Genomic DNA, 14,955 nt, shown 5'->3' with positions numbered 1-14,955 from the left:
TTTTCTTTTTTTTTTTTTGAAGTCTAGAGAAAGTAGAGGGAAGGAGCCAGTACAATGTCTAATTTAGCTGAACAGCAGAGTTGTTAGCTACTGTTTTGATCAATGAGGGCTCCTTTATACATATTATTTCAAAGTGACAATAATAAATAAATCTTCCGTTTAGGGCCTAGTCATCAAAACAAAGGAGAATCCTAGTCAGGATGGGGACAGCATGATTTCTGCCGTGGTCCCTCCATCAACACAAACTCAAAATTCAAGATGCTGGCTATGAGCAAAAAAACATTTTTACTGTCTGGGTACCAGGTTAATTATACAGTAATTACACTTGCTTACAGTCAGAAAAAAAATACCCATTTGTGAAAATGTGCAATAGGAAATCTTCAATAAAGCAAGTTCCTATTATAATGGTTCTTCATAAGGAGTAAATATTATAATCATAATGGAACTTTTCACAACTGTATGCTGGGCACTACTCCAGGCTTCCAGACTGACTGATTCACAACCTCCAGGCATTTGTACTTGTGAAAATAAAAAGGGCCTCAGGTGATGCTGATGCAGACCCCCAACGGAGAAACAGGCTCTGTCTGTACAGGACGTACACACAGCATTCAGCTCCCATCAACAAGACACTTAACGTAACTCCTACTGACATCTGTTGGCTCCTTGGAGATTACTGACAGTGTAATAAATCAAGAAAGCAACTTCTCTGGCTGTGACCACCTGGGGCTGGTGGTGGTGGAGGAGAAACTGCCTTGACATCTCAATGCCATTATGGAGATGTCCAGAAAGTGACTCCTTGTGAATGAACCACAAAAAGAAGTGTGGATCTGTAAACACCAAGAGTGACAAGAACCAGGTGCGGGAGTCCACTGGCGTTTCCAGCTTCCCGGGCCAATGACAGACGGCTAAAGTGGCTGCCTGGAGATGGGCCCGTCACCCCCCCTTTCAGGAGTGAGACGAGAACATTAACCTCAATTAGCATGGGCTGGATAACTTTCCCAGAGCAGCACCATGGCTGTCTGGGCAGAGGGAAACCTGCTGACTGAGCTGCCTGGGAGACCCACTGTGCTCCTCCCTACTCCTCCTGGGAGACCCACTGTGCTCCTCCCTACTCTTCCTGCATTTTTCTTTTTTTTGGCTGCAAGGTTTACTTCTCGCTATTTTATTTTCTTATTTGGCCACATGGCACATGGGATCTGAGTTCCCTGACCAGGGATCGAACCTACACTCCCTGCGCTGGAAGCTCAGAGTCTTAACCACTGGACCACAAGTCCCCCTGCACTTTTCTTACTTAGCCATCCTTTCTTCATAGGGCTCACCTAAAGGCCACACCTCTCTCTTCCACCACATCTATCATCTGCCATTTCATCACTGGAGCCCTAGAGCCAAACCTAGAGGACATCTCTTAGGAGTCTGGCTGCAGAGGGCACCTCCAACAGCTGCAGGTGGGGGAAGCTGTGAGAGCCCGGCTCTCTGGCCCACAGTGCTAGGACAGAACAGGGAAGGGAACAGGGCCACAGTCATAGAGGGCGGGACCGTGCGGGCGAGGCTAGAGAGTCAGTGACGACTGGAGCAGTCGGGAGCAGCTGGGGAACAGCCAGTGAAGCCCGGGAACCGTCTTTACCCACTGTGGCCTCTGCTACAGGAATCAGAGATTGCCTCCAGTCCTTACTTGGCTTCTCCCATTAGGCAGGAATTAAGACAAGGCATGGGAGCGACCCAGGAATGACCCAAACATCCCAGGAAGTTTCAGGACTGATGATCTGAGGATCTGGGGAGCACAGGAGATGTGAGGGGCATCCGGGGATTCGGTTGTGGGTGGCTCACCGGCCAGGGGGAAAAGTGCCCCCTGGGTGCTCCTACAGTCTCTTTTTAATCAGTTTCTCCAGTTTGCGGATGCGCGAGGACTCCTGTTCTGGAGTTGGAGCCAGGAGGGACAGGGAGCTGGAGCCTTCGGGTCCTGAGGGCGGGGTGGGGAGCCTCTGGCGGAAGAGCTCCAGCATGCTGCTCTGCTCACTCCGCTTCAGCCCCTGAGGTGGAGACAAAGGAGGGTGATGGCAGGTCTGGCCCCCAACGACCCAAGGGCAAGTGCAGTATCTGGTATTCACTAGGCTGAGGATTAGTGCTTTCTCCAGGGGAGATATTAGCCCTGGGTAGTAGCCTGGGAGAGAAGCAGGGGAGGAAGAAAAGGCAGAAGGAGAGGAGAGAAAGGGCTGAGAGGGCAAGTGGCCAGGCAGCAGGATGCGGGAGGGCGGCCTCCTCTTCTCGCAGCCCTGCCAAGCCCAGCTACCTGCCATCAGGAGGTGATGGGGGGCATGGTCACGGGCCCTGGTTCCCCCTCCTCAAATGGCTTCTTGCAGCCTGGGCCCAGCAGGGGGACTTTGAGGAGGACCCCCAGGGACCTGTACTCCACCCCCCAGTGAGTCACGGGGTGTGAGAAGGATGCAACCAGGGACAGGACAAGATGCTGAGCTCACCTTCATGTCTAGGATCTTCTGGAAGGTTTCTGTGTTGCAGTCTGTCAGGAGCTTGATGTAATTGTCCACAAATACCACCAACGGCTCGTGAGGGGCCATCACAACCTGTGAGGGAGAGAGGAGAGTCAGGCCTGCCGGACACGTTTATGATCCGAGGCAGCAGAGCATCTTCTCCAGAAATGTCCTGACAGCCTGTTTCACCTCAGCATCCAGTTACAGCAATGCTTCCAGTCAAACCCGTCCATCCTACAGGAAATCAACCCTGAATATTCACTGTAAGGACTGAGGCTAAGGCTCCAATACTTTGGCCACCTGATGCGAAGAGCCAACTCATTGGAAAACACCCTGATGCTGGGAAAGATTGAAGGCAGGAGGAGAAAGGGGCAAGAGGAGGAGACGGTTGGATGGCATCACTGACTTAATGGACATGAGGTTGAGCAAGCTCTGGGAGATCGTGAAGGACAGGGAAACCTGATGTGCTGTAGTCCATGGGGTCACAGAGAGTCAGACATGACTTAGCGACTGAACACCACCACAATGCTTCCTAAGGTTGCTAAATAAAAAATGTCACGTGAATTGCTTTTTACATACAGATTCCTATGTCCCTCCTCTGAAGATTCTAATTCATAGAGCCTGGGGAGGAGTCCCAGGTGTCTTTTTTTAAAATATCAAGACCACAGGAAACACTGTGTTGGAGGGCCCCGTCTGGGACATTTCCTGGGTTTCTGGTACCTGCTCCTTCTGTCCTGACGTATCGTTGTTCCCAAGTGAAGTGTCACTCAGTTGTGTCTGATTCTTTGCGACCCCATGGACTATACAGTCTATGGAATTCTCCAGGCCAGAATACCGAAATGGGTAGCCTTTTCCTTCTCCAGGGGATCTTCTCAACCCAGGGATCGAACCCAGGTCTCCCATATTGCAGGCGGATTCTTTACCAGCTGAGCCACAGGGAAGCCCTGGTTCCCAAGGGATGGCCTCAACAAGCATTGAGTTAAGCAGATTTTCTCATGAACAAAAACTCCACAACAGCCTCAGTGTTTCCAAGACTTTAAAATCGGGAACTTCATATAACTACATCCACTTCACACACCAGGGCTTCCCTGGTGGCTCACTGGTAAAGAATCCACCTGTCGATGCAGGTGATCCCTGGGTCGGGAAGATCCCCTGGAATAGGAAATGGCAACTCACTCCAAGATTCTTGCTGGAGAATCCCATGGACAGAGGAGCCTGGTGGGCTACAGTCCATGGGGTCGCAAAAGAGTCAGACACGACTCAGTGACTAAACAGCAGCAACAACTTCACGTGCCACCAGCAGGAGAGCCCTGGCATCAAAACCCTCGTGTTCATAGTCATTTGGTTTTCACTGTGGGGGTCCGGTTTTCTTCCTCCAGTAGGTTTACTATCAGCTGGGGAAGAAATGGATTAGGCTGCTTTCAGTTTCCTCAGGTCAAAGCCCAAGGTCTGTGGAGGCCCCTCGCCCGGTCCAGCCACATCAGGGCCTGCCGTGACTCCCCACTCCTCCATCATTTGAGCCATTCTGCTTGCAGACTGACCTGAAGGGCCTGGAGGCCCTGGCCTTCTAAGAGCATCCCCTGACAGCTCCATTTGTTCTCCAGCCTTCTCTCCCCTCCCCAGTAGGCTCCCTCTCCACTCGACAAGTCCAGGTGGAAATCAGATGCAGGAGTTCAAGGCTTCAGACATTCTTAGCATCATCACCCCACATATATTTTGTTAAATGGGTCTTTAGAAAACCATTTGCTGATTAGAATTAGCTATGCGACATTTGTTCGAAGTTCCTATAAGGTGGCAGAGCTTAGAAAGCCAAGAATGGGAGGAACTGACAGCTGGGAAACAGAGAGAAGCAGAGCAGAGAGACCCTGACTGGAGGCTGATTGAGTGACAATGCCACCCAGCCTCCAATCTTGGCCAAATCTTATTACAAGAGAATCCCATTACAAGAAAGAATGCATTTGTCAGACAGAATTACTGACCCCAACCCCGGCCCCCGCAACACTGCACTGACTTTCAACAATAACTGATGAGGCCAAAGTCTGGTCCAGTCAAAGAATGCAGACAATCTTTTGGGACTGATGGGAATAGGTCTAACCTGTGCTTTTTGAGACTAGTACTCAGTACTGCTTCAAATAAGCGGTCAGGTAACTAGGCCCTTTTAATTGAAACCCTAAAGAAGACACAAGTCCCACCTTGAGGATCATCTCTGCGCGGGTCATGCCTTTCACCACAATCTTGGTGTAACTGGCCGGGGCTTTCCTCACCACCTGAGAGCCGATGGAAGGCAGATCAAGCAGGACCATCTTCAGGGAGTGCGTGTCCAGCAGTAGCTGAGGGAAGAGAACAGAACAGTCCCAGCCACTTCACATGGGCACAACACCTAGTGTACTTACGCTGATAAATAACATTTTCTTGATATTAAAACATTTTTAAAATTTATTTTAATTTTTGGCTGCACTGGGTCTTCACTTGTGTGTGTGAACTTTCTCTGGTTGCATCGAGCAGGGGGCTGCTCTTTGTTGTGGTGTGTGGGCATGTGGTGTGTGGTGTCTGCTCTCATTACAGCAGCTTCTCATTCTAGCTTGAGGGCGCTAGAGCCTGGGCTCAGTAGTTGTGGTGCGCGGCATGTGGAATCTTCTCAGACCAGGGATCAAACCCAGATCCCCTGCATTCCATTTAGAAAGCAGTTCAGGATATGTATGAAGAACCTTACAAATGTCTTTAAAATTTCTGCTTATTGAACAGGCAAAAAATGGTAACTCCATACTGCTCTATTTTGGGTTTCTCTGGATGCTAGTGAGGACGTAGGAGATTGAGCCAAATTTAAACATCAGGAGCTTGGGACTTCTTGGTGGTCTAGTAGTTAAAAATCTGCCTGGACCACCAGGAAGTCCCAAGATGAGATTTATAATAAAGTAATCAAGACAGTGTGGTACAGGTGAAACGACACATAGATCAATTGTGCTGAAGAGAAAGCCCAGAAATACAATCACAAATACAGTCCACACAAATAGAGTCAACTGATCACTCACAAAGCAGCAAAGGCAACTCAATGGAATAAAGACAGTCTTTTCAACAAACGGTGCTCGATTACAACTGAGCATCCATGTGCAAAAGAAAAAAAGAAAAAAGGAAAAGGAAAAAGGAATCTAGACATAGACCTTTCACCCTTCACAAAAACTAACCCAAAATGGATCATAGGCCTAAATGTAAAACATAAAACTATAAAACTTCTAGAAGGTAACATAAGAGAAACCCTAGATGACCCTGGGTATGGTGATAACTTTTTAGATATAAGACCAAAGACATGATCCATTAGAAACTTACATTACCATCTGTAAAATAGATAGCCAATGGGAATTTGCTGTATGTCTCAGGACACTCACACAGGGGCTCTGTATCAACCTTGACAGGGTGGGATGGGGAGGGAGCTGGGAGGGAGATTCAAAAGGCAGGGGATACATGTATCCTGATTCATATTGAGGTTTGACAGAAAACAACAAAATTCTGTAAAGCAATTATCCTTCAATTAAAAATAAATAAATTTTAAAAAAAGACATGATCTATTAGAGAAATAACTGATAAACTGGTCTTCGTTAAAATGAAAAATGTTTGCTCTCCAAAAGACAATGTCAAGGGGGTGAGAAGGTAAGCTGTAGATTAGGAGAAAGTATTTGCAAAAGATACATCTTATAAAGGATTGTTATCTAAAACATACAAAGATTTTTCAAGAAAAACTCAGCAACAAGAAAACAATCCAACTAAAAAATGGGCCCAAGATCTTAACAGCTACCTCACCAAAGATATATAGATAACAAGTAAGAATTTGAAAAGATCTGATTCCTGAAAATCAGTAAGAAAAAGAACAGCAACCCCAGTAAAAACAATACCAACAACGGGGCAAAGATTTGAACAGGCACCTCGCAAAAGTGGCGACGCCAGTGCTCATAAGGACTGTGAAATGCTGTGTGTGCGTGCCCAGTTGTGTCCAACTCTTTACAACGTCACGGACTGTAGCCCGCCAGGCTCCTGAAACTTAGTTTCACTAGCGACCCTGTAAACACAAATCAAAGCCACAACTGTGTATCATTTTGTACTCATCGGAAAGGCAAAAGTAAAAAGGTCGAAATACCAAGTGTTGGCACACATATAGTGCAAAGAAACTCACACTTAGGATGAGGTATTATAAACTGGTTGAAGCACTTTGGGGGAATTTCAGTACTATTTTCTAGTGGAATTTGTGCATAACCTGTGACACAGTACTCATATCCTTTAGCGAAATTCTTGCCCATGTCAAAAAAGGTTCCTTGAATCCACTGTTTGTAAAAGCAAAAGATTGGAAACAGCCTAAATGCCCATCAATGGTGCAGGATGGATAGACACACAGCGCTATATTCAGGCAATGGAATATGACACTGAAGTTAAAGTAAGCGACTCAAACAACCTATATCTCACAGATAAGTCTCAGAAACCATTATTATGTTGGGCAAAAAAAGCAACTGGGGAAATGATATGTATAGTACCATTTGTATCAAGTTTAAACATTTGCAAAACAAAATTATATATCATTTTTGGATACACACACATGTAACTTATCAAAGCACATATGGGAATGATAAAATCAAAATCAGAATAGTGATTATCTCTGGGCATGGAGGGAGAGGCATGGCAGGGTAGGTCCACAGGGGACTTCAGCCATAATTATAATTTATATAAAAAAGATTTACAGCAAATATAGGACCATGTTAAGATCTGACTAAGCTAAGTGGGAAGCTGATATTCTTGACATTATTTTCTATACTTTTATTAACTGGAACTATGTTTTTCCGTCTCTTCTTTTTTCATAGTATGCTATTAAATATCTGAGGCCTAGAAAGGATTCAACTTTATCTTCTATGTAGTAGAATTTCAGCGTCTTGTCAAAATCAAAGCTGTGTCTTAGCATTATCTGCTAGCAGGAAAAAAAAATCAATGATTATTTAAAAAGGTATGGGGATATTTCCTGTTTTTTCTGTACTTTCTACTTCCCAGAGAATATTATATGCATAAATAATTGTACAGTCTTAAGTGACAGGAAGAGTTTTGAATTAACCAGACATAACCGTCTAGTATCTCCCATATTTTGAAAGATAGGACATTCTCAATTCTTGGCCAGTCACAGTAAAATTCTCTCCTCACCAGACAGATGCACAGATGGAAACTTGGTCTCAGGTTTTACCGGAAGTAATGCAGTCAGAATAGGTGGGAGCTAGTCCGACAGACTTCGCGGCTGTCCGTGGGAAATGAAGGTGAAACGGCCCATTTATCATGAAAATCTGTTGGCTTTCATCTTTGAAAATAGCTAAAAGTTCATCTCCTTATGCATGAGGCACTGGGCAAGAGGTGGCTGTCAGCCAAATTTGGCTGAGCCTCAGAGAAAAATTTTGGGGGTGATATGGCTCATGTTGTTGGTGGGCTACTGGGGTGCAAAGCTGGCCAGCATGCTATGCCTGGGAAGGGTCATCGGGCATTAATGGAAAGCTCTGACACCTCTTGGGAGACAACATGACTATCACAGTGATAGAACCTTTGAGCAGACAAAATAAAGGCACACTCCTAGAAGGTAAAGGCCGCTTATATAACACTAAGTTTTTAAATGAGGTGATGTGGAAGAAACAGTTCAGGATATGAGGAATAGGTGGGCCAAGGTGAGGACATGTCTTGTTTCTTTCCTCGTTCCTTTTTTTTTTAAAGGTATAACTTTCATACAGTAAAGTACACAAAGACCAAGTACACAGCTTGATAAATTATTACATATATATACACACTATGGGGCTTCCATGGTGGCTCAGACAGCAAAGGATCCATCTGCAGTGTGGGAGACCTGCATTTGATCCCTGGGTTGATTCTCCAGGAAAGATCCCCTGGAGGAGGGCACGGCAACCCACTCCAGTATTCTTGCCTAAAGAATTCCCACGGACAGAGGAGCCTGGTGGGCCATAGTCCATGGGATCATAAAGAGTTGGGCATGGCTGGGCGACTAAGCACAGCACAGCACATACACCCTACTGCCTAGTTAAAGACACGAGACATTTCCCCATCAACCAATGAATGAAGTCAGTGCTCTGTGATGACCTACAGGGGTGGGATGGGGGTGAGGCGGGAGGGAGGTCCAAGAGGGACGGCTGATTCACTTCACTGCAGAGCAGAAACTAACACAACACTGTAAACTAGTTATACTCCAAAACAAACAGAACAGACGAAAGGACAAAGGAGATGTTGCGTTCACACAATGGAATACTACTCAGCCACAAAAAAATGAAATACTGTCATTTGCAACAACATGGACGGACCCAGACATTATCATACTAAGTGAAGTTAAGTCAAACATCATATGATATCACTTATATATACTGAAATCTAAATTCAATAGAAAGGAATTTATTTATAAAACAGGAACAGATTCACAGACATAGAAAACAAACTTACGGTTACCAAAGGCAAAAGGTGGGGGCGGTGGGGGGGTGGATAAACTAGGAGTTTGGGATTAGCAGATACACATTACTATGGACAAAATAGATAAACAACATGGTGCTACTATATAACACAGGAATTATATTCGGTATCTTATTATAATCTATAATGGAAAAGAATATGAAAAAGACTATATAATCTTTATATATGTATATGTACATGTATATAACAGAATCACTTTGCTGGACATCAGCAGCAATACTTCAATTCCTCTATACTTCAATTAAAAAAATAAATTAAAAAGATGACTTGGGACATTATCTGCATCCCAGAAGGCTTCCTCGGGTTCTCTTCCAGTCAACGCTCTTCCTTCCCAACAAAGGCTACCACTCTTCTGCCCTCTGTGCCTCAGGACTGGCCTGCTGCTCATTAACCTGCTATGAACATTCTTGTACATGTCTTTGGTGGCCACACACCCTCATTTCTCTGGGGGTAGCATCTACGTAGAATTGCCGGATCAAGGGGTAGGCACATGTTTAGCTTTAGTAGAGACTGTCTGATAGGTTTCCAGTTTGGTTGTACTAATTTCCAGTCCTATCAGTAATGCCTGAAAGTTCCAGTTGCTTTACATTCTCACCAACACTTGGTATTCTTGGTCTTTTTTAATTTTAGCCATTCTGATTCTGTGATTTTAATTTACATTTCCCTAGACAATTAATATGCTTACTGGCGAGCCTCTTTTTGAAGCACCTGTTCAAGTCTTTTACCATCTTTTCTACTGGCTGATCATCTTTTTTCTAATTGATTTGTTGAGGTTTTTCTAAAGTACATTTTTCAACTTTATTCAGGAATAATTGACAAATACACTTTAACTGCATATATTTAAAGTGTACAAGGTGATTATTTGATATACATACACTTTGTGCAATGATTACTAAGATCAAGATAATTAACTCTCCTTTTGCGTATGTGGTAAGAATGCTTAAGATCTACTCTCAGCAAATTTCAAGTACATCACACTGTATTATTAATTACAGTTACCATGCTGTACGTTAGGTCCTTGGAACTTACTCACCTTAGAACTGAAAGTGTGTACCCTCTGACCTTGGAGAAGGCAATGGCACTCCACTCCAGTACTCTTGCCCGGGAAATCCCATGGTGGAGGAGCCTGGAAGGCTGCAGTCCATGTGGTCGCTGAGGGTCAGACACGACTGAGCAATTTCACTTTCACTTTTCACTTTCATGTATTGGAGAAGGAAATGGCACCCCACTCCAGTGTTCTTGCCTGGAGAATACCAAGGACGGGGGAGCCTGGTGGACTGCTGTCTATGGGGTCGCAGAGAGTCAGAAAGCACCCTCTGACCTCCGTCTCTCCATTTCCTGCTTCCCCTAGCCCCTGGCAACTACCATTCGATTTTCTGTTTCTCTGAAATCAAGTTTTGTTTTTTTTTCCTTTTAAGATTCCACACAAGTGATATGTTAGAGATTTTTAAAAGGATATATTTAGAATATGAGTACTCTGTCAGTTACATATATTGCAAATATCATCTGCTACTCTGGCTGGTCTTTTGACAAAAACAAGTCCTTGAGTACTCCAAATAATCTCTTCTTTTACGATTAGTACTTTTAATGTTTTGTTAAGGGATCTCTGCCTAACCCACAGTCATAAAAATATTCTCCTTTTATCTTCCAGAAGTTTTGTTGTCTTATCTTTCATTTTCAGAGCTATAATCCACCTGGAGTTGGTTTTTTTTTTTTTTTTTGAGATAAATTCACTTATAAAAGTGTACTGTTCCGTTCCAGACATCTCATCATGCCACAAATAAATTCCATGGCCATTAGCAATCGCATCTCTTTCCCTCCTCTCCTCCAGCCTTTACCAACCAGTAGTCTGCTTTCTGTCTTGCGGATCTGCCGGCTCTGGACATTCCATATAAATGGAATCATACGTTCTGTGACCTTTTGTCTATGATTCTTTCACTTAGCATAATGTTTTCAAGGCTCATCTATGTTGCAGCATGAGTAAGTACCTCATTTCTATTTACAACTGAATGATATTGCCTTGTAAGATTAAGCCACATTTTGTTTATCCATTCATCAACTGATCGGCATTTGAATTGTTTCTACTTTTTGGCCATTATGAATAATGCCACTCTGAATATCTGTGTACAACGGTTTACATGACACATTTTTCCAGTTCTTTTGGGTTTCTATCTAGGAGTGGAATTGCTGGGTTATATGGTAACTCCATGTTTAACATTTTGAGAAATGGTCAAACTGTTTCCCCAAATAGTTGCAGCATTTTGCATTTCCACCAGCAGTGTATGAGGGTTCTAATTTCTCCACATCCTCACTGGAACTGATTTGTTTTTTTGGGAACTGACTTTTGTATATGGTGTGTGGTTAGGGTTAAGATTAATTTTTTTCTGGGACTTCCACAAACAGAAAAACATAAAACAGAAGTAATACTGTAACAAATTCAACAAAGACTTTAAAAATGGCCCACATCAAAAAATTCCTTACAAAAAATAAAGATTAATTTTTTTCCCACGTGGATATTCAATTACCCAGCACTGTTTACTGAGAAGACCATCCCTTCCCAACTGAATTATAGGGCTGCTTTTGCCATAAATCAAGTGTCTGTGTACGTGTGGGTCAATTTCTGAACTCCATTCCTTTCTGTTGGCCCATTTGTCCCTGTGTGCTTAACTACTTTAGCATTAAAAGCAGCCCTGGTATCTTGAGGTTTAAATCCTCCAACTCTGTTCTCTTTCTTAATAGTTATTTCAGCTATTTCTGGTCTTTTGCATTTCCATCCAACTTTTAGAATCCGATTATCAATTTACATTCACACCCACAAGCACCCATCCCACCCCTGCTGGGATTTCACTCTATCTATAACTTTGAAAGAATTGACATTTTAAAAATACTGAGCTCATGGGACTTCCCTAGAAGTCTAGTGGTTAAGACTCTGCTGCCAGTGCAGGGAGTATGGGTTCAGTCCCTGGCTGGGGAACTAAGATCCCACATGTCATGCAGAGTGACCAAAAATTTAAAAAAAAAAAAGTATTGAGTCTTTTAACATATGAACATGGACCTTCCTGTCATTTTAAAGATTTTCCTTAATATCTCTTAATACTGTATCATTTTTTGTGTAGAAGACTCACATTTTAAAAATACTTATTACCACCTAGATTTTACTGTATATAGTTTCATTAAAATTTTTTAAATTGTTTGTTGCTGGTATATACAAATATTGAAAATAATTTAAATACTGACCTTTTATTGGCCCCCGCCTACTAAATTTCTATTCTAATAGTCTGTCTATAGATTCTTCTGGATATTGTCAATCACAGTCATGTTCTCTGTAAAATGTGAAAAATGACAGCTTTGTTTTTTCCCTTCTAATTGTATACCTTTTATTTCTTTAAAATTTTATTTTTTGCCTTATTTTCCTGGCCCGGACTTCAAGGGCAACATGGGACAGAAATGTTGACAGCAGACATCTTTGTCTTGTTCCTAATGTCAAGAGAAAAATCTTTCTATATTTGACCATTAAGCGTGATGTTTACAGCAGTTTTTTTTCCTATTAACCGGTTCATTTCATTCATGAGCTTGCTCGGTCCTCCCATCTCCAGGACCTTGATGATCCTGCCATGGGCATAAACCCCTGTGGAGTGTGGCTGTGCCTGTCTCTTTGCTCTGTGTGGCACAAAGGGAGGCCCCTTTTCGACTGAGTGATAGAGGAGGCTTCAAGTTCTCGGTGGACAGGATGGTCTCATAAAAGTCAAGATGGGCCAGAGCTAACAAGACAGAGAAAAGTGAGCGGTTAGGGAGTGAAGAGATTCAAAAAGCTCCTTAGAAATAGAGAAGGGCTGAACAAAGGGGAGAAAGCTCTACAGTGTGCAGATACACAGTACATTGAAAAAAAGGGAAGGAGAAAGTTTAGCTTTTCTGAACACACATTCCATAATCAGAAAATCTAGAAGGAACTTACTTTAAGCACTAATTGAGTTTTGTGTCATTTCTCAAAATTTAATTGTGGATATCACTTAAAGTGGGTATTATGTGAGGGTGGACCACTACATTAAAAAAAAAAATCTTGTTATTATGGAGAGTTTCAAACATGTATGACATAAACAGAATACAGTGACTCCTTATGCAGTCAGTTGTATTAACCAGAGACATTCTCACATGCTCATCTCAGTTCATCTATGCCTACAATACACTGGCTCTCAGCTGGGGGAGGGGGGTGTTAGTTCATCCTCCCACCCCCGGCCTGGATATCTGGCAATGTCTGGATGTATTCTTGGTTGTCAACATTGGCAGGGTATCACTGACAACTAGTGGGTAGTGGTAAGGGATGGTGCCAAACATCTTATAATGCACAGGGCAGCCCCACAACAAAAAAGCTTCTCTAGCCCCAAATGTCAATAGTGCAGAGGCTGGGAAACCCTGCTGCAACCACTCCCTGTCCCTCACTTAATTTTTCTAAGGTTAAATTTATATACACTGAAATGTATAATTTTTAACTGTACAGTTTCGACAAATGGATTTATCCGTGTAGACCATCACATATGTTTCTGTATATACCCTTTTAAAATAAAATCACCTTTAACACATTTTCTTCTATTCCTAGCTTGCTGAGGTTTTGTTGTTCTTTTAAAAAGTGGTCATTTACATGTATTAAATTTTATTAGTACACTTTTTCCCCCCCAAAGGAGTGCTTAAAAATACCCTGGGTCCTTTTCCTGACACAACAGTGAGCTGCTTCCTCTGTAAGTTTGTGCAAACGGATTCCATTTCTACTGTGTGCTTGGTCATACATACTGTGGCCAAAAGATTAATTAATGACCCTGCAAATCCCACAAGATTCTCTGAAAATCACAAACTAGCAAGAAGCATGACAAATACTGGTATGGTTCAGTTCCGCATGCCCTTGCAATTGCTCAGGCAGACTCTGGGGCCCAAAGAGAAATAATTTACTTTATACAGTGATCAGGGAAAGAATCAGGAGCAGGAAAATGTCTCCTTTACTATTTTTGACACAAGTATTAAAATGCAATCTAAAATTAGGATCTAGTACCTTTGTGGCAGAGGCCTCTGAGATTAGGCCTCAATCCTTGACTCTCACAGCTTTTGTTAAACTTGGATTACAGCTGCTATAAGACTTGTGACAGAATCTGTTTCATCAAGACTTTTTTCTTTCTTTTTTTTAAGCAGGAGTTTTAACAATTTTTTAAAAAAATGTGGACCATTTTCTAAAGTCTTTATTGAATTTGTTATGACACTGCTTCTGTTTTATGTTTTGGTTTTTTGGCTGAGAAGCATGTGGGATCTTAGCTTCCCGACCAGGGACTGAACCCGTACCCCTGCACTGGAAAGTGAAGTCTTAATCACTGGGCCACAAGGGAAGTCCCAGAATCTGTCTTAATCTATGAACTTCTCTCTGGTAACTTCCAGTTTCCTGTGGTTTTGCTGCTTGAGTGATCATGCCTCCAGCTCCATGACTGCATGGGCTTCTAAGCCCAGATACTCTGGCAAGCATGGACCCCAGCTAAACCTGAACTTCATGTGGGGAGCTTCCAAGGGCCACGATGCCCTATAGTTCCTACTCATGGCCTCCCCACTCTCACCCGAGGCAGGGCCTATTGAGATCAATGCTCCCCTGCCACCCACTCACGTTTGTCTGGGGTCTGATGAAGTCAAAAGCCAGTTTCCAGATGGTTTTCTCATTCAGATCTCAAAGCAGAATACTGGCCAAACTGATATTTTTCTGAAGATGCGGGCTTTTGGAGTCTGAGTTGATTATTTTAACATTCTTTTAGAGAAAGGAAAATCTGAGGAAAATAGATATGACATTGGATTCATGTGACAAGATGAAAATAGCATGGTTGCTGAACACTAAATCAGCTTGCAAGGCCTGGGCAGAGCTGCAAACTCATGGAAACATGTTCCCAATGAGTCAACTCTGTTCCAGGGGCTTCATCAACTCTAGAGACTTGAAAAAATT

General features: G+C 43.1%; 1 protein-coding gene across 1 annotated transcript in view; it reads right to left on the bottom strand.

The window, feature by feature from the left end:
• The window catches only part of VPS53 (VPS53 subunit of GARP complex), a 124,415-nt gene continuing 109,460 nt past the window's right edge, over positions 1 to 14,955 (bottom strand). The window contains exons 20-22 of the mRNA XM_069603041.1: positions 4,682 to 4,819; positions 2,478 to 2,582; positions 1 to 2,030 (exon numbers count right to left, since the gene is read on the bottom strand). Of these exons, the coding sequence (XP_069459142.1) occupies positions 1,860 to 2,030; positions 2,478 to 2,582; positions 4,682 to 4,819 (414 nt within the window). The 3' untranslated portion in view covers positions 1 to 1,859. The remainder of the gene's footprint in view (positions 2,031 to 2,477; positions 2,583 to 4,681; positions 4,820 to 14,955) is intronic.

This window comes from Ovis canadensis, chromosome 11 (assembly GCF_042477335.2).
Source record: "Ovis canadensis isolate MfBH-ARS-UI-01 breed Bighorn chromosome 11, ARS-UI_OviCan_v2, whole genome shotgun sequence".
NCBI classification, from domain to species: Eukaryota; Metazoa; Chordata; class Mammalia; order Artiodactyla; family Bovidae; genus Ovis; species Ovis canadensis.
The sequence above is the reverse complement of the archived record's forward strand: the minus strand, read 5'-3'. Positions and strand labels throughout refer to the sequence as shown.